Source organism: Mustela lutreola, chromosome 1 (assembly GCF_030435805.1).
Source record: "Mustela lutreola isolate mMusLut2 chromosome 1, mMusLut2.pri, whole genome shotgun sequence".
NCBI lineage: Eukaryota > Metazoa > Chordata > Mammalia > Carnivora > Mustelidae > Mustela > Mustela lutreola.
In genome coordinates, this window is record NC_081290.1 from 33,260,612 (window position 1) to 33,280,995 (window position 20,384).

General features: G+C 39.2%; 1 protein-coding gene and 1 pseudogene across 3 annotated transcripts in view; both read right to left on the reverse strand.

Annotated features, from left to right (window-relative positions):
• The window catches only part of SLC30A9 (solute carrier family 30 member 9), an 88,605-nt gene that overhangs the window by 49,319 nt on the left and 18,902 nt on the right, over positions 1-20,384 (reverse strand). Inside the window, exons 3-6 of one of the 3 annotated variants that reach the window (XM_059162559.1) lie at positions 13,121-13,180; positions 10,709-10,808; positions 8,294-8,386; positions 7,839-7,921 (exon numbers count right to left, since the gene is read on the reverse strand). In XM_059162559.1, coding sequence (XP_059018542.1) covers positions 7,839-7,921; positions 8,294-8,386; positions 10,709-10,808; positions 13,121-13,180 — 336 coding nt within the window. Of the gene's footprint in view, positions 1-7,838; positions 7,922-8,293; positions 8,387-10,708; positions 10,809-13,120; positions 13,184-20,384 lie in introns of all 3 variants that reach the window. The other 2 variants (XM_059162549.1, XM_059162569.1) reach the window with 2 other exon arrangements.
• LOC131824525 (ornithine decarboxylase-like) lies at positions 15,363-17,347 on the reverse strand (annotated as a pseudogene).

The window sequence follows — 20,384 nt, forward strand, 5'->3', positions numbered from 1 at the left end:
AAGAAAAAATGTTTTCAATTTTGTCAAGAAAAGGAATAATGAGCAAAAGGTCATTCATTTTCTTTGCCTGAATATAAACTATCTAAAACCATCCTAGATCTTCAGCCAAGGTGCAACTGAGAGAATGTTAAGACCAAATGACAGATTAATACAGGCAGTGCTTAGTGAATTTTCTAAAACAGTTCAACTACCACTACCATGTAAATTAACTAAAACAAATACCTGTTTTTTCAGAAATATACACTGAAATATTTAAAGACGAAATGGACTGGTTTCAAAGTAATTTAGTAGAGTGAGGGTAAAGGAGATATAGATAAAACAAGGTTGACCATGTGTTGGTAACTGTAAAGCTAGGTGATGGATTCCTGCGGAGTGGTTATACTTTCCTCTGTACTTCTATGTTTGAAATCTCCCACAAATGGGGGGAATGAAACAAAAACTGAAGAAGGAAGATGAGAAAATACTCAGAACAAAAACCTGCAGCAAAGTAGGAATAGAGAGAAGATATCTCAACATCATAAAGGTCATGTATGAAAGGCCCACAGCTAATATCATCCTCAATGGGGAAAAACGGGAGAGCTTTTCCTCTAAGGTCAGGAACAAGACAGGGATGTCCACTCTTACCACTGTTAAACATAGTACTAAAAGTCCTAGCATTAGCAATCAGACAACAAAAAGAAATAAAAGGTATCCTGGGGCATCTGAGTGGTTCAGTCAGTTAAGCATCTATCCTGATTCTTGCTCAGGTCATGATCTCAGGATTGTGATAATGAGCCCCACATCAGGATCCACGCTGGGTGTGGAGTCTGCTTAGCAATCTCTCTCTCTCTCACTCCCTCTACCCTGCCCCACTCTCTCCCTCACTAGTTAAAAAAAAAAAAAGGAGGAAATAAAAGGCATCCAAATCAGCAAGGAACAATTCACAGATAACATGATACTCTACATAGAAAACCCAAAGACTCCACCAAAATACTGCTAGAACTGATGTTGGAGGCAGGCCCCTGGCCAGGGCGGCCTCCGCCATTAAAAGATGGCGCCTGGCTAGTTGCCAGGTGAGGATTGCCTCGTGAGACTAAGCGGAACGCCCAAAGAGGAAGTAAACAGCATTGGTTGCTAGCGAAGTTGTTCGGTTAGGTGCACAGCCTGATTCGCTCCCTGCTGTACCCTGCTCACTGATTGGTCATGTAAGCATATATAAGTGTGTAGACTTGCGGAAATAAAGAGAGAGAAGAGAGAGAAGATGCATCCGAACCAGGGCGTCTTGTCGTCCTTGCGGGGCGAGGGCGATAAATGGCGCCAAAACCCGGGAACTAAATAAAGGAATCTTGCAAGGTAATCCGCAGGAAAGCGGGGAGTAAAGGTCCGCAGGTAAGCGGGGACATTAGCCACGTTCAAAAGTGGGAATTCCACGGTAAAGCGGGGAGTAAAAACAGAAAAACCTTGCAAGGGAGAAGTCCGCAGGTATGCGGGGTAAAACCATGACAAAGGTGGTGGGAAACTTGTACGAGACCGCAACAAGAAGCAGGGCGGCCATAGAGCCGGGATTTTCTTATTGAAACCGCAGGAAAGCGGGGAAGGGACCACGATCAAAGTGGTGGGAATCTTGTACAAGTCCGCAATAAGAAGCGGGGCAGCCTTAGAGCCGGGATTAACTTGTACAAGTCCGCAATAAGAAGCGGGGCGGCCTTAGAGCCAGGATTAACTTGTACAAGTCCGCAATAAGAAGCGGGGTGGCCTTAGAGCCGGGATTTAGCGGCGAGTATACGTGGAACAGCCATTAGGTTGGGATTCTAATTATGGGATCTGGACTGTCAAAGTCGAGGTTAGAGGGTTCCCTAAAGGACCTTCTAAAGGCCAATGGCAAGCCATTAAAAACAAAAACTGCTTGGGCCTTTTTGAATACAGTGGAAAAGGCGGCTCCATGGTTCCTAGATGAAGGCTTGCTAAACATACCTCAATGGGACCACTTAGGGGAGGATTTGAAGAAACAGAATGCTTTAACTCTTCGCCTCAAATTTAACATAACAAAAGCACAGGCACGGGACATAGTAGTCTCCTGCAGAAATTGAGTGATCTTACTACCTGCACCGTCCTTGGGAGTTAATCCTAAGGGTTTGTTACCTAATCATATATGGCATACCTGCTCTGGAATAATTTTCGCCTCAGTGCATACGGGGGGAAAAATCCAGAGATGTTATCGCCCATTGCCTACAGGCTTTCGCGGCATGGGGAAAGCCACGCCAATTAAAGACAGATAATGGCCCAGCCTACACCTCACAACCCTTTAAAGCCTTCCTACAACAACTTGACATTCACTTGATACATGGAATACCCTATAACCCACAAGGACAGGGTGTTGTGGAGCGCACATCTTACAATAAAAAATGCGCTTTATAAACAAAAAGGGGGAATAGGGGACACCTTCAGGTCCCCTAAAGATAAGCTCAACACCATTCTCTTTATTTTGAATTTTTTAACGTTGGACAAAACGGGCAAATCAGCTGCAGACAGACATGCAAGTGATGCTGCTGCTCCCCCTAAGCCTTTAGTACTTCGGAAGGACATCCTCACAGGAAAATGGAATGGACCAGATCCAGTGTTAGTATGGAGTAGGGGGTCTGTATGTGTTTTTCCACAGGAAAAGGAGGCTCCAATTTGGATCCCAGAGCTGCTGGTGCGTACAGCCTTGCCTCCGAACACCAGTCATGATGCTGAAGATGCTGATGATAACTCGGGATGCTACACCTCCTGCGGCAGACTCAAGCCAGAGAGCTGTGAGCAGTGGTTAAAGCATGGCTATATCCTTTACCAGTGACTAACTCTTCTCTCATATTCCCTCCTCTCCCTTTGATGCATGGCAGGTCTATAACTTGCTAGGAGCATGTACTGATATCTCAGCAGTGTCCATGTTAAATGGTGGCAAATTCTTCAACTGTTCTTATAAACAAAATGACTCTAGTACCTTTGAGACAACAGTTAATGTGTCTTGTCCCAATAATATTACTTATCAGCCCACTCCCATATGGGTCTCGCCACCATTCCTTTTCCTCGTAACAAAGGCTAGTGAGCTGTATGATACGTTGAATTGCACTAAGAACTGCTATCTTTCCCAGTGCTGGGATGTCACAGCCTTCAAGCTGGCTGTGATTATGCGTATCCCTACCCATGTTCCTATCCCAGTTTCCATTCCAGAGGACAAGTTACCAGTGGTGCTATCCAGAAAGAAGAGAGATTTTGGTATCACAGCTGCCGTTGTGACAGCATTGGCTATATCTACAGCAGCTGCCACGGCAGCAGCAGTCTCGCTTGCTGCAACTATACCCACTGCGGAAGCTGTGAACACCCTTGAAGAAGGAACGGCAGCTGCCCTTCAAACACAGACTCAGATCAATGCACATCTGCAAGCAGGAATCTTGATAGTCAACCAGAGAGTGGATTTGGTTCAAGAACAAGTGGACATATGGGGGGCCCTATTGGGACTGGGATGTATAGTACCCTTCCTGGCAATTTGTGTTAACTCCCGTAGCCTATACTAATATGAGTGACTAACAGAATGTCTCCCGACAGCTCTCCCAAAACTTGCGGGGGAATTAGTCCGCAGAATTCCAAAACTATACTCAGCACCTGCTACTAGGCATAACAAGGATAAATATCACCAGAGTTGAGCTTGCAACCCTCCCAGAGATAATCAAAACATTGCAAGATGTGTTAACCTTTACAAAACAATGGGCTAGCGTAATTGGTCTGATGATAATCCTCGTAGTGGGCTTGATTCTGCTAGTAAGGAAATGGCAAATTTGGAGGCGACAGCAACCTAGGCAACAGCAAGCCATGGTGCAGGCCTTGTTAGCCATCGAGGCTGGAACATCCCCCCAAGTGTGGCTAAGTATGCTGGATCGGTAGTCAACGACGGGTAAGATTGGTGGGGGAAATATACCAACCTAAGACAGGACGCAGATCATTGATATCTGCCGTCTGATGACGGGTAAGGATATTCCCCGCCACTGACAACCTAAGACAGGCACGATCCCTGCCATAAAAGAAAAAAGGGGGAGATGTCAGAGGCAGGCCCCTGGCCAGGGCGGCCTCCGCCATTAAAAGATGGCGCCTGGCTAGTTGCCAGGTGAGGATTGCCTCGTGAGACTAAGCGGAACGCCCAAAGAGGAAGTAAACAGCATTGGTTGCTAGCGAAGTTGTTCGTTTAGGTGCACAGCCTGATTCGCTCCCTGCTGTACCCTGCTCACTGATTGGTCATGTAAGCGTATATAAGTGTGTAGACTTGCGGAAATAAAGAGAGAGAAGAGAGAGAAGATGCATCCGAACCAGGGCGTCTTGTCGTCCTTGCGGGGCGAGGGCGATAAACTGATACACAAACTCAGCAAAGTCGCAGGATACAGAATCAACAGAGAAATCTGTCACATTTTTTATACACCATAAATGAAGCAGCAGAAAGAGAAATCAAGGAATTGATCCTATTTGCAATTACACCGAAAACTGTAAGATACCTAATAAGCCTAACCAAAGATGTAAAAGGTCTGTACTTGGAAAACTATAGAGTATTTATGAAAGAAATTGAAGAGGACACAGAGAAATGGAAAAACATTCCATGCTCACAGACTAGAAGAATAAACACTGTTAAAATGTCTATACTATCGAAAGCATCTACATATTTAATGCAATCCCTATCAAAATACCACCAGCATTTTCTACAGGGCTAGAACAAAGAGTCCTAAAATTTGTATGGAACCACAAATGAGCCCAAATAGCCAAAGTAATCTTGAGAAAGAAAAGCAAAGCTGGAGGCATCATGATTCTGGACTTCAAGCTATATTACAAAGCTGTAGTCATCAATACAGTATGGTACTGGCACAAAAATAAATACATAGATCAATGGAACAGAATGGAAAAGCCAGAAATGGGCCCACAACGATATGGTCAACTAATCTTTGATAAAGGAGGAAAAAAATATCAATGCAAACAAGATAGTCTCTTCAACATACTGGTGCTGGGAAAACTGGACAGCCACATGTGGAATGAAACTGGACCACTTTCTTACACCATATATAAAAATAAATTCAAAATGTATTAAAGACCTGAATGTGAGGCACAAAACCATCAAAATCCTAGAGGAGAACACAGGTAGCAACCTCTTTGACCTCAGCCATGGCAACTTATTGCTAGACATGTCTCCAGAGGCAAGGGAAACAAAAGCAGAAATGAACTATTGGGACTTTACCTAGACAAAAAGCTTCTTCTTCTTCTGTTTTCTTTCTTTTAAAGATTTTATTTATTTATTTGAGTGACAGCAAAAGCAAGAGAGATCGCAGAGAGAGAGAGGGAGAAGCAGACTCGCTGCTAAGCAGGAAGTCCAATACAGGGCTCAATTCCAGGACCCCAGGATCAGGAGCTGAGCCGAAGGCAGACGCTTAACTGACTGAGCCACCCAGGCACCTGAAGGTAAAAAACTTCTGCACAGCTTAGGAAAGAACAAAACCAAAAAGGCAACCTGCAGAATGGCAGAAGGTATTTGCAAATATTTCTAAAAATATTTAGAACATACAAAGGGTTAGTATCCAAAATCCTCAAAGAACTTACCAAACTCAACACCCAAAAAACCCCCCAAATAATCCAGTTTAAAAATGGGCAGAAGACATAACTAGACATTTTCCCAAAGAAGACATACAGATGGCTACAGACACATGGAAAGATGCTCAATATCACTCATTATCAGGGAAGTACAAATCAAAGCCACCATGAGATACCACCTCACCCTAATGGCTAAAATTAACAATTCAGGAAACAACAGATGATGAGAACGCAGAGAGGGGAATCCTGTTACACTGTTGGTGGGAATCCAAACTGGAGCAGCCACTCTGAAAAACAGTACAGAGGTTCCTCAAAAAGTTAAAAATAGAGCTACCCTACCACCCAGCAATTGCACTACTAGGTGCACTACTCAAGGCGTACAAACATACTGATTCAAAGTATATGTACCCTGTTGTTTACAGCAGCCATTATTAACAACAGCCAAGGTATGGAAAGAACCCAAATGTCTAACGACTAATGAATGGATAAAAGAAAATGTGGTGTAAATATACAATGGAGTATTACTCAGCCGTCAAAAAGAATGAAACCTTGCCACTTGCAACAATGTGGATGGAGCTACTGTATTATGCTAAGCAAAATAAGTCAGTAAGAAAAAAACAAATACTGTACGACTGCACTAATATGTGGAACTTAAGAAACAAAATAAATGAACACAGGCGAAGGGAATAAAAAAAAAGAAAGGGAGGCAAACTCTTAATTATAGAGAACAAATTGAGGGTTGATGGAGGGGAGGTGGGCACAAGATGGGCTAAATGGGTGATGGGAATTAAGGAGGGCACTTGCTGTGATGAGCACTGGGTGTTAGATGTAAACAATGAGTCACTAAATTCTACTCCTGAAACCAATATTACACTATATGTTAACTAACCGGAGTTTAAATAAACTTGAAATAAAAATAAATAAAATTTTTTTTAAAAGTAGGTGACTCCAAAAAAAAAAAAGAAAAAATATTTAGAACATACAAAACATGGGGAGATGTTTATGGTTACACTGTTAAGTATAAAGAACTAGGGGCAAAACAATAGGTATAATGTCACCAATTTATGTTTAAGTGAAAAAAATGATGTATATAAAATTTGAAAATGCAGCAGAGAAATATTCTGGATAGATATATCCCAAACTTCCAGCAACAGTTATCTATAGGAAGCAAAATGAGATGGTGACCAGAGAAAATGAAAGGAGACTTTTATTCTTTATATTTTGTATCCTTTTTTAAATCACAAGTGTGCAACACTTTTGACATTAATGAATATATATATGTAAATCAAAGAATTAGCTAAATTATATCTCACATAATTCTGAATCCTAATTCTATAAAGGTGGCTTTGTCACTCAACTATTGGAGTGTTAAATGCCCAGAGAGTCTTATTTGCAACTAAATCTCAAGCATCAACCACAGCTTCTAGTTCACAGTAAATGTTTGATAAATATCTGTTGAATGAATGAATTAAAGTACAAGTGGGGCAGGCAGTGCCTGGGTGGCTCAATCAGTTAAGCATCCAGCTTTGGTTTCAGCTCAGGTCATGATCTCATGAGACATGAGATCAGCCTGGCATCTCTGGGTTCAGTGGGAGTCTGTGTCTCTCTCTCTCCCCCCTTCCTTTGGCCCTTCCCCCAATTCATGCGACTCTCCCTGGAATAAATAGAATAATTAGAAAAGTAAAGTAGAAACGGGCAAACTGAATTAACAGACTTTTCTGTAAGAAAGCACAATCACTTTTAGAACAAGTGTAATCTTCAAATCAGACCATAAAGTATAATATTCATGTATCTTATAATAAACCACCAACCAGCTTTGTTTCCTCTCATCATCCTTAAAAGAGCTATAGAGGAAAAACACAAGAAAATAGATACTGCTTTTATTTTATTTATTTTGTTTTTTAAGATTTTATTTGTGAGAGAGAACAAGCATGCAAACACACAAGGAGGGGAGCAGCAGGCAGGAGAAGCAGGCTCCCCACTAACCCAGGAACCTGATGCTAGGATTCATTCCAGGACCATGGGATCATGACCTGAGATGAAGGCAGACCCTTAACCAAGTGAGCCACCCAGGCATCCTGATACTGTTTTTAAAAAGTAACTGAATCCCAAAGTGGCAATTAGTATTTGCTAGAACCAAAAGAGCCTAAGCGGAGAGGCATGCAACTACTAGGGAGTGCAATTATTAAAGGCCCAAGTTTTACCTAAAACTTACTTTTCAATTAACTCCACTTTAAACTGAATATACTTACTTTCTCTGTATTCTATTTCTGCTTCTTTACGCAGTTTTTTTTCTCTGGCCAGAGCTTCAGGGCTTCCCCAAACTTCCAAGGATCTGTGCATACATATATGGCCATCAACAATGGACAATTTTAATGCCTTAATTGCAATTATATTTAAATCAAGATGAACTATAACTACATGAAAAGATTACAACAAAGCAGAAGGTCCTTTAGGAAAAATACATAGGACTTAAAAAATGTTTCTAAATTAACTCTAAATAGTAAGTAAATTCAACATCAACTTTTCTTATAAATTATCAAATACTTTTAGTTAACTAGTATATATTAGCAATTCACAAACAAGTTTGCAAAGATAAAAATATTCTGCTTTTAAAGTAGATCATTTAAAAGCCTTTATCCAATACTGGTTTTTATTAATCTAAAATTTGCCTTGTACATTTATTCTAGAAGAAGCATGTTCTTACTTTGCCTCCACATCTGATCTCAAGTATACAGTAAAGGATTCAGTATCTTCATGAGGACTTCGTCGTCTGATTTTTCGAAGCTGGTCTAGATCACTGAAGAAAGAAACGTGCTGAATTTATTCTGAAAAGGTTCACATAGTTTTTGTTCTTAGAAGGATTATTAGGGGTAGGTAAAAGCCACTACCTAGATCCTGATCTTTAAAGGCTATACAGATCAGTTTAAGGCTGGAAAAATCAGTTTAAAGATGGCATTTTGTACACAAAATTGTGGTCTAGAGACAGTGAAAAAATAAAAATTTTTCTTGATGCTCACTAAAAATACCATAACGTGATAGGAAGAGATGTAATTTCTTCATTAGTGTTTGTATTTTATCTGCTATGGACACCCCGCTGCAATGTCTGATGTATGAAAAAAAGTAGAAAAAAACATGGATTAGAGTAACATCCTTTACTTAAGAATTTAAATCAAAAATTTATAGTCAGGGGCACCTGGGTGGTTCAATGGGTTAAAGCCTCTGCCTTTGGCCCAGGTCATGATCCCAGGGTCCTGCTTCCCCTTCCTCTCTCTCTGCCTGCCTCTTTGCCTACTTGTGATCTCTGTCAAATAAATAAATAAAATCTTAAAAAAAAAATTATAGGGACACCTGGGTGGCTCAGTTGGCTGGACGACTGCCTTTGGCTCAGGTCATGATCCCAAGAGTCCCACGATCGAGTCCCGCATCGGGCTCCCAGCTCCATGGGGAGTCTGCTTCTCCCTCTGACCTTCTCCTCGCTCATGCTCTCTCTCACTGTCTCTCTCTCAAATAAATAAATAAATTCTTTAAAAAAAAATTTATAGTCATACTTGTTTATATCCAGATTAATACTAAGTGGTGATACTAAATGGTAATATTATTTACAGGTATCAAGTCATAAAGAGTGTCTGTCAATTCTATGTTATTTATTTTCCATTCTCAAGGTTTATGTATTCATCAACACTGCTAAACAGTCATTCTAAAAATTTTTTTAAAATATTTTATTCATTTATTTGACAGAAATCACAAGTAGGCAGATAGGCAGGCAGAGAGAGGGGGAGAAGCAGGCCCCCTGCTGAGCAGAGAGCCTGATGCAGGGTTCAATCCCAGGACCCTGGGATCATGACCCGAGCCAAAGGCAGAGGCTTTAACCCACTGAGCCACCCAGGCGCCCCGACAGTCATTCTAAATTTGATCAAATTTCCTATGGAAATTTTAGAAGAGTTATGAAAAGGCCTATAAATAAAAAGCTGGTATAAGTTCCAAGAAATTAAACTTGGGAGATTAGAGGGTGCCTGGTTGGCTTAGTCAGTGGCCCATGCAACTTGATCTCAGGATTGTGGGTTTGAGCCCCACACTGGGTATGGATATTACTTAAAAATAAAATCTTTAAAATAAATACAATACAATAAATCAACAACCAACCATCACATATTAGTATAAAATTTGGACAAGGTATCAAAGATATGTATTCTAACCCCATGATGCTGACTTAGTAAATGAGCTGGGTCATCAGTGATGTCTTTACTATGTTTTCTGGCCTACAATGTGGAGCTAGCAATACCTAATCTACTAAATTCACAAAATTTTTGTGAGAACTAAATGAAATACTCCATGTGAAATAGGACATTGTTTTACATCAATCAATGGCACAACTGGTTGGTAATAGGTATGTAAGTTATAAAACTGATTATAAGAATTCTTATTTCTTGATAATATACCATAGAGGATGTGATGGGCGGGGCGGGGGGGGGGAGGAGAGGCTAAATCTGATAACTAAATTGTCAAGAAATTTTCCATGTAATATGGCTTGCTTAGGTAAACACGGAAAGGAAGGGAAATTTTTAATTTGTGACAAATATCTCAACAAATCTATGATTATAAGAAAATTCATAACAAAAAGATATCAGAAAACAAAAATAACTTATGCTCAACAGAGTTGGAGTATAAACATCTATGTAACTAAATTATTCAACTCCACTAGCCAAAAAAAACCCAACACTTTTTTTTTAATTTTATTTTTTCAATGTAAAACCCAACACTTTAAAAAGTTAAACATACAAATATGCAAATATCTTATTGATAAGATATCTTATATGCCACATATTAACATAATAATAAAACTCCTAAAGTTCTTATGCGATACAGATGTCTTGAAGAACCTGCTTCTTTGGGTTTAAGATACCAGGAAAGACTGGATTGCCCGCACTGAAGCAGAATTCAGTTTCATAAGCTAACAATTTCAACATTTTTTTTAACTGGACAAAGTAGTTCTTCATTTTAGGAAGGAGTCATGGGAAAATTTCCACATGGATAGCAGCAAGTAACACATTCTAAGAAATACAAGGTTATGTAGATGAGCTAGAACTATCACATTTTATAAAAAAAACAACTACTATACCTGGATTTAAGGCAGAACTCATTTATTGCTCTGACTCCAGTGATGAAATTATTCTGAGTGTACTTTGGTCCATACTCCCTCTTCTTAAGGACTGCTTTGACTAAATCCAAAAATATAAAAAAACATAAATATGGACATTAGAAATCACATTGGAAGATGAACATATGCTGATATTTAAGAGGGCTCACTAATGAATTTCATAGAAAAACTGATGTTTTTCTTGATGCACTGAATGGCACCAGAAGAAGAAAGTCTCCCAAGTGCAGATTAGGACAGAATTCCATTTGTAGCCGTCTAGATTTTATCTCCTAAGTCATCTGTAACTGACGCCAAATTTCAACCCTCTGTCTAATGGATACCCTGTATAGGTATTCCTGGTCTGTTTAAATTGTACTAATACAATATAAATGGTCTACAAAAATAATAATAAATTGTCTAGGGTCTAAATAAAAAGGAGGTTTCAATAAAAAAAATCACATGCTTGTTCAATGTTTTCTAAACTGCAGGGTAAAACCGGCATTTTATAAAAAATTCAAATAAAAAGTGAATAAACATTACCACATACAATGAATAAGTACGTTTTGTGAAAGCTTTTGTTTCAGTTACATACAATAATGTGTGTGTGTGTATATATATATAGTAGAGGTCATTAATATTTCTTATATGACTTGCAGTCGGAAAAGCCTAAAGCTGCTGGACTGTTTCACCATAGTCCATAAGAAAGCTAAAGTAAACATAAGAAATATTTTTATCAGTTAAAAATTATAGAACGTTTACTACAGATTATAGGTAAAATACTACCTTCTACTAAACTGTTTCCCTACTACCAAGTATCAAGTTGTTCATTAAAAAAACAAACAAACAAAAAACAAACAAATAAAACCCAGAGATCAATAACAAAGTATCAGTTTGGCATCAGTTATAGCCTGTGAATCAAAAACTACACCAATATAGGTCTATATTTATAAATCAGAAACTGAGACTTTTGATTGTATGACACAGATAAATAAGCAAATATCTGAAGAGCAGGGGCAAAACAACAGAAAGTCATGTGTTCCATTTCCAACTATCACCCTGATGCTTCATATTCTATTTTCAGATATTAATTAACAAGTTTTCCTCTGTACTTTGAAGTGGGAAGAGCAAATTAAGACTAAAATGATTCATCAATACAGTAGGTAAAAAAGACTCTTAAGATATCATATTAACTATTAAAATCGAATGCAAAAATAAGAACATTCCAAACATAAAGTTCAGTATAAAAATCAAAACTTTAGGGGCGCCTGGGTGGCTCAGTGGGTTAAGCCGCTGCCTTCGGCTCGGGTCATGATCTCAGGGTCCTGGGATCGAGTCCCACGTCGGGCTCTCTGCTCAGCAGGGAGCCTGCTTCCTCCTCTCTCTCTCTCTGCCTGCCTCTCTGCCTACTTGTGATCTCTCTCTGTCAAATAAATAAATAAAATCTTTAAAAAAAAAAAATCAAAACTTTATTTGAAAAAACATCTAAGGAAGTTCAGGATTCTTTTTCTGTGAGTTTCAAGTCTCTAAACCGGCTTACTCTAATAATCCTAAAATTCTATATCCAGATGAGCTCCTCTGGAGCAAATAATTATTCTTTCTTCTGAAAAACTGAGTGTTTTTTAAAATTACTTTTTAAAGATTTCTTCAAAGTATACGGAAATCCCTATTGGCCTGTCCTGGCCAGGGTATTGACGATGGTGACAGCTATCAATGTTAATTATTTTTAACTGTCACTATATCTACTACGGATCATCTTCAAGGTTATCCTAGAAAAGAAATCCCATTTTTAGCACAGTCTTATAGGGGAGAAAACTGTGGCACAGGGAAAATGCCCAAGGCCATACAGTTAATACATCCTGGAACCACAAACCAAATCCACTTTTGTCTGATGTCAAAGCCATGGTGCTTCTAGTCACAGAGTTATTGCCCTTGTCAAACACGCTGCTTTGTAGACAGGAGACATAGTTCATTACAAAGAGCAGAGCTGCAAACAAGACTGCCTTCGTCACTCAGTTATTCCTAAAAAAGAAAGTTGGACAAGAATGTCCAAACTCTATTTGGATTTGAACGTGCTGGAACTGAAAGGTACTGGTCTGTTTAATCACATTACTTTTCTAAAAATGATAAAGCAATGGGTGACTTTTATTTGCCATTACTTCCTTCTTTGGGCTTTTGAAAAAATAATTACCACCAAATTTATAACCCAAATGCAAAGTGAACTTCAGTAGAAATTAGCTTATAAGCAGGAGTATAAATCTTTACAGTCAGTATATTTAAAGAAAAATAAAAATAGGCAGTATACTCAGAATAATACAATTATACAGAGCTCTATATAAACTAATTTTGTATATTCAAAACACCATTATAATGAAAAACAGAATAAAATATATTTACCTCTTACTTGGAGAGGCTCTTGCTTAATAAGTGGAGCTTTCAGTTCAGCGCCTATATTTTCTGCTATAAAGTTTATTAAAAAAGTAACAATAAGTAGTTGTTTTCATACAAACCTATAAACTTAATATTAGCTAACAATCTGGCAATGTATAAAAAAGATAATACATGATAGACCAAGTTGTATTTATCCTAGGAATTCAAGAGTAGTCAAACATTAGTAAACCTATCAATGCCCCTAATTAACAGACTGAAGAACAAGAGCTATAGAATCATTTCAGGAGCTAAAGAAAAAGCATTCACTAATATTCAACACCCATACAACTTTCAAACTTTTGAAAATTAACATAAGGGATTTCCTTAAAAAATAAAACAAACTTCTAATAAACATACTCAATGGTGAAAAATTTAGATGCGTTTCTTTAAAATAAGGAACAGGGTGCCTGGGTGGCTCAGTTGGTTGAGCCACTGCCTTCGGCTTGGGTCATGATCCCGGAGTCCCAGGATCGAGTCCCGCATCGGGCTCCCAGCTCCACAGGGAGTCTGCTTCTCCCTCTGACCTTCTCCCCCTCTCATACTCTCTCTCTCTCACTCTCTCTCTCTCTCTCTCTCAAATAAATAAATAAATAAATAAAATCTTAAAATAAGGAACAAAACGATGACACATACTATGAATTCTTTTACTCAAAACTACTCTAGAGGGGCACCTAGAGTGGCTCAGTCAGTAAGGCATCTGACTTTGGCTCGGGTCATGATCTCAGGGGCTTGGGATCAAGACCCATGTTGGGCTCCCTCCTTAGTGGGAGGCTGTTTGTCCCTCTTTCTCTCCCTCTACTCCTTCCCCTGCTTGTGCTCTCTCTCTCAAATAAATAAGTAAAATCTTGGGGGTAAAAAAACTATTGTAGAGATACAATATGAGGAATACAATGAGGAAAGGATGACTATCAAGTGGTTACTGGGACAACTGTACAACTCCCTCCCTCCAAAATAAATGAGTAATTAAATAAAAATTAAATTAAATATACCTCACCCCATAAACAGGCAATTTCAGGTAAAGATTTACATGTTAAGGCATTTACACACCTAACAGACAACAGACAATATTTTTATGGTACAGACAGATTTCTTAAACAAGAAAAAATGGGTATATTCTGCTAAATCAAAATTCAAAACTTCTGTCCATCAAAAGATCCTTTAAAGATTTTATTTATTTATTTGACAGAGACCACAAGTATAGAGAGAGGAAGCAGGCTCCCTGCTGAGCAGAGAGCCCAATTCGGGGCTTGATCCCAGGACTCTGGGATCATGACCTGGGCCGAAGGCAGAGGCTATTAACCCACTGAGCCACCCAGGCGCCCAAAAGATCCTTTAAAAAAAGAAAAGGAAAGCTTCAAATTGGGAAAAGATATTTCTAATAAATAGGATCAACAAATGATAACTACCAATATTTAAGAATTACTCTAGATCAACAAGAAAAAAAATCTCATTAGAAAAACAAAGAAGACAGTAAGAAAGAAAGGAAATGTAAATAACAAACATATGAAGAAATGGCTGCCTCATTACGGACAAAACCCAAACGAAACTACAAGAAGCCATTTTACAACCATCATTAGAAGAAAATGAAGAAATACATCAATAGCTAATGTTGGCAAGGATTGGAGCAATGAGAATTCATATACTGCTGGTAGAAATACAAACAGACACAATTACCTTGCTAAACAAGTTGCCATTATCTGATATAGTTGAACACAAGCGTAACCTGTGACCTAGCAAATTCTACTTCTAGGGCAATATATTTGCCTTAATAGAAACTTGCACAAGAGTACAAGGAGAAAAGTAAATGTGTATTTCAGAGCAGCACTGGTCTGTTGCTTCAAATTGGAAACCACCCAAATGTCTACAAGCATTGACAGTTATACCCTGTTATAGTCATAGATTTTATAGTGGTGAATATTATAAATATAATAATGGCCATCTTTCTTTGAGCCTTTACTATGTGACAACCACTATTTATTCTAAGCACTTTGCATTTATCAACTCATTTAATTCACACAGCCCTCAAAAGTATGTACTCTAATTATCCCCATGAAAATGAATGAACCAGACACATATACCATTAGGATAAATCTTACCAAAATGTAATGAAGTAAAACACAAAAGCATACACACAATAAGTTACCACACAATAAAGTAAAAAAAAAAAAGCTAAACAATACACACAAATGTTTAAATCTATTCCCTTTTTGGAGCTCAAAACAAAATTCAGGATAGTCACTTAGTTTTTTCTTTTTTCTTTTTTTTTCTTAATTTCAAGATATTTTTTAATATAGATTTTATTTTTAAGTAATCTCTCCACCCAATGTGGGGCTTTAACTTATAACCCTGAGATCAAGAGACTCAGGCTCCACCAACTGAGCCACCCAGGTGCCCCTCAAAATATTTTTTCAAAGAAATTTATCAGGAAGAGTAGCAGAGAGGGAGGGATAGGAAGAGGGAAAGAATCCTAAGAAGACTTCTTGCTGAGCGCAGAGCTCAATGCAGAGCCTGCCCCTAGGACCCTGAGATCATGACTTGAACCAAAACCAAGAGTAGGACACCCACCCAAATGACTGAGGCAGCCAAGCACCCCAAGATACTTTATTTTGAAAACAGGTCACAACACTATGCTTTTGGCCCATTCTGCCAAAGTATAAGCTACAAATGCTTGCTCAGCAGCTGAGGGGCATTCTTCAGTAGCGGGTGTGAGAGGTGAATAAAATTCCCATTAAAAACAAAAATTCAGGGGCACCTGGGTGGCTCAGTGGGTTGAGCTGCTGCCTTCGGCTCAGGTCATGATCTCGCGTCCCGGGATCGAGTCCCGCATCGGGCTCTCTGCTCGGCAGGGAGCCTGCTTCCTCCTCTCTCTCTCTCTCTGCCTGCCTCTCTGCCTACTTGTGATCTCTCTCTGTCAAATAAATAAATAAAATCTTAAAAAAAATAAATTCAATTAGTTTCCACAGGAACACAGATAAATGACTCCATCTCCCTAGTGTTCCATATTGTTGCATCCGTGCCAATCTTTCTTACAAAGACATTTCAAAACTAGCAGTAATTAATTTAAATTGTCCCTTCAAATCCCACAACCCAAGCTAGACTTGAAGTCAACAGCTACAGGAATGGCACTCACACGCGAATGCTAGCTGAAGGACAGGCAGTGGGAGAACGCATTGTCCTCCTCTCCCAGGCACAGGATGCAGGCAGGGGGCTGACGTCCTAGTCCTCTACTTAGGGCAGGAAGTCGTGATTCAGGATTTGCTACAGAATCAAATGTCAGCCCCTAAATTTTATAGCACCCAGCTGGCCTCTGGTACCCATCCAAAGCAGAAGCAGCAGCAACAGTGTGAACACCCATTTTATCAAAGAATATCCAATCGCCCACATGCCTCTTGGGCAAATCACAGCTCTCAACAATGTGATTAAGGCCATCACACATGCGTCCCAATACGCTAGCTGAATGGTACCTCACATCCAGTTTGCGTCTATTTTGCAGAAGGGACTTCACATGTGCACGATCATAAAGGATCCAATTAAATGATCCATATACTCCATCATTCATGTAATACATAGTCTGGTTCACTCGACTCACCCTCATCATCAGAGCCTGTGTGATCCTTTAATATGAGTTTTTTTGGCAATGATATTAACTGCGAGCACAATAGCTAATGCAATGTAATATCTGCCAGTCGCAGCTATGATTCTCAATCCCAAGTCTGACTCTGACGGGAAATACTTGTCCAGTGCAGGGTTTATAACTGATAAATTTGATACTGAGTTCTTCAAATTTAAGCTTTCCATCCTCAGATCCAGGAAAGCCACCACTGATAGCAAGCAGATACATGCTGAAGCCAACCTCAGCTCCCATGTCAAAGACACAGCAGGCATTAGAGATGGCCTGCACAAAACTCTCAGGCTACGTACAGCCACTTCCCACGTAGGAGCTGACATCGATGGAATCAATGTTTAGCTCTCTCACCCATTCCAAAAGAATCCTGCTGGTTTTGAGTGTGGCATCAAATTTAAAATTTGAGACAGACTATTTTGGAATCATCAGTGGCAATCTGCAAAACCCACTTTACCTTTGGATGTAACTTGGCAATTTTCATCAGTTTAACTTCACTATCAGAAGTCATCATCTGGGGCGCGTGGGTGGCTCAGTGTGTTAAGCCTCTGCCTTCAGCTCAGGTCATGATCCCAGGGTCCTGGGATCGAGCCCCGCATCGGGCTCCCTGCTCAGCAGTGAGCCTGCTTCCTCTCTCTCTGCCTGCCTCTCTGCCTACTTGTGATCTCTGTCCCAAGTTCGGTCTTCACTATGGTTCTATCATTGCATTTGAATGCATAAAAGGGGATGACCCAAAGAAGAACTTTTAACCATCTCATATGTTTCTTTAGAATGCCTCCTAGGTCTGTGATAGAGAAAGCATCCTTATTATCAGAAGACCAAACTTCATTAATTTTTTGGTCCAGAATTTCCTTGGCAGTAAAGCCTTCATGAAGAAACGGAAGTCAAATTCTGCATTACTAAAGTTGTTCATGGTTTCTCGATGTTCCCCGAAATGTAACAAAAGGGAAAACTAAGAGATGGGATTTAAAGAAAATTATAACCAGTTTTTCATAAAGACAACTCTCCAGAATTCCAAGTCCCACTAAAGATGCATGTGCCCTCAGTGCAGCAGTGTAAAATGCTCCGGTAAACACAGAATTTTCTGTCTCTCCTACTCCTGCTGCAGGGCTTGCCACATGGGTTTTAAAAGAGAACAGCAGTTGAAGAAACCACAGGCCTTCCCAACAAATTCTCTATTCTCTCTAAAATGGCCTATTAAATGTAGCCAAGAGCTTTATGCCTTTTAAGTGCCTTTTCATTTTTTTTTAAATCTTTTTGCTTCCCTATGCACACAAGGGTCAATTCAATTTACTAATCCTCTACTTGACGATGACTATTTGATCTATTAAATTTTTGTTTTGGGTGGCTCAGTGGGTTAAGCTGCTGCCTTCAGCTCAGGTCATGATCCCAGGGTCCTGGGATGGAGCCCCGCATCGGGCTCCCTGCTCAGCAGTGAGCCTGCTTCCCCCTCTCTCTCTGCCTGCCTCTCTGCCTACTTGTGATCTCTGTCTGTCAAATAAATAAATAAAACCTTTAAAAAAAAAAAAAGACTTTTGTTTTAAAGATTTATTTAGGGGCACCTGGGTGGCTCAGTGGGTTAAAGCCTCTGCCTTCGGCTCAGGTCATGATACCAGGGTCCTGGAATCAAGCCCCACATTGGGCTCTCTGCTCAGCAAGGAGCCTGCTTCCTCTTCTCTCTCTGCCTGCCACTCTGCCTACTTGTGATCTCTGTCTGTCAAATAAATAAATAAAATCTTTTTAAAAATTTTATTTATTTATTTTTCAAGAGTGAGAAGGAGCCAGAGGGGTAGGTAGGGAAAGAGGGAGATAAAATCTCAAGCTGATCCCACCACAGGGCTTGATCCCAGGACCCAAGATCATGACCCGAGCCAAAACCAAGAGTCAGACACTTAACCTACTGAGCCACCCAGGTGTCCCTAATCTATTAAATTTTTATTTTAGTGACTACACTTTCATTTCTAAGATTTCTAGTTGGCTCTTTTCCAGATTTATTTGTTCTGGTTTTACTCTGCCAGTATGTATTTCAAATATGAGTACTTCACTTATTTTTCTGAGGATATTAAACTTATTTTAAAGCAATTCAGGCTGTTATTTTAGCATCATCTAGAGATAATACACATTTGATTTTGTTGGTTTTCTTACAGCTAGGATTTTTCATGCATTTTTTTTTTATTGATACAATTGACATACAAGATTTTATAAGTTTAAGGTGTATAATGTGTTGATTTGAAATGTACACATTGCAATATGATCCTTTGTGTATTTTTATGTTTGGGAGATTACAATCCTATTAATTAACTAATTGTTAATTAGTATCCTATTCTGAGTAAGATATATCCTTTCATTCTCCTCATGCTCTACCTCAAAACTCAATCTGGTCTTTCTGTCTTGAACCAGATTTCCTACCGCCAGTTTGAAATTCCCACCCCTCGATCCAGTCTCGAAGCCAGCAAATAGCAGGATCCAATTCCTCTTTTTCCCTCTTGCCTCCCTAACTTACAACTTCCTACAAGACAAAGCCTCACATAACAAATGGAAGAAGCCAGTTTAGCCTCCAATATGTGAGCGTGTGGGTAAGTTAAAACAATGAGTCTGACTCCAGCACCTGGCCATGCATGTAGCACCTGTAGATTTATTATCCTAACCAAACGGAACCCCTCGTGGCCAATGTCTGATTACAGACCACAGTCCAGCACCTTCTATTACACTCCTTGGACACAGCACAACTTTTTCTGAGTCTAGTTGTTTCTTCAGTTTTCTCTTTCTATATTTTACCTATCACTCCAAGGAAAAGTAGAACAGATACCTCAAAGCATCTATTCAAAATGCTATCTTGATAAGAATTTCTGCCTAAGCCACTGATTTACCTTCCTTCAAAGGTTTTATAGATAAATTACATGCCAACAGCCTAGGCACTAACAAAGGCAAAGCTCTTTGAAATAAAAGCAAAGGATACCTGGGTGGCTCAGTCGGTTATGCATCTGCCTTCAGCTCAGCTCACAATCCCAGGGTCCTGGGACTGAGTCCCACACCTGGCTCCCTGCTCAGTGGAGAGTTTGCTTTTCCCTCTGTGCCTCTCTCCCTCTCTCAAAAATAAATAAATAAAATCTTCAAAAATAAAAAAATAAAAGCAAAAATCTTACATCTAATTTTTAGTATATCCTTAGGGTTTTTTTTAGTGAACTGGAGAAATGACTTAACATGGTACATTATGTTTTGATAACTAAAACACATACGCAAAATCCAAAAGGCTTTAACTATACATCAAATCCAAAGTACATCATGATAGTATCAAACACTCCTATTTAGGGGCGCCTGGCTGTCTCAGTTGGTAGAGCATACAACTCTTAATGTCGGGGTTGTGAGTTAAGCCCACACTGGGTTCAGGAATTACTTAAAAATTTTTAAAAAAATTTAAAACACACTAATTAATAACTACAGCTTAAAACACTTGACACCAAACAGTTCAATATGATTTCATTTTTGTCTTTTTTTTTTATTTATTTGCAAATTCTAAAGCATCTTTTTAAAAATCTATATATCAATTTCTTAAAATTTTGTTGTGGGAAGAGAGAATAGCGCAGACAAAAGTAAGGGAAAACATTT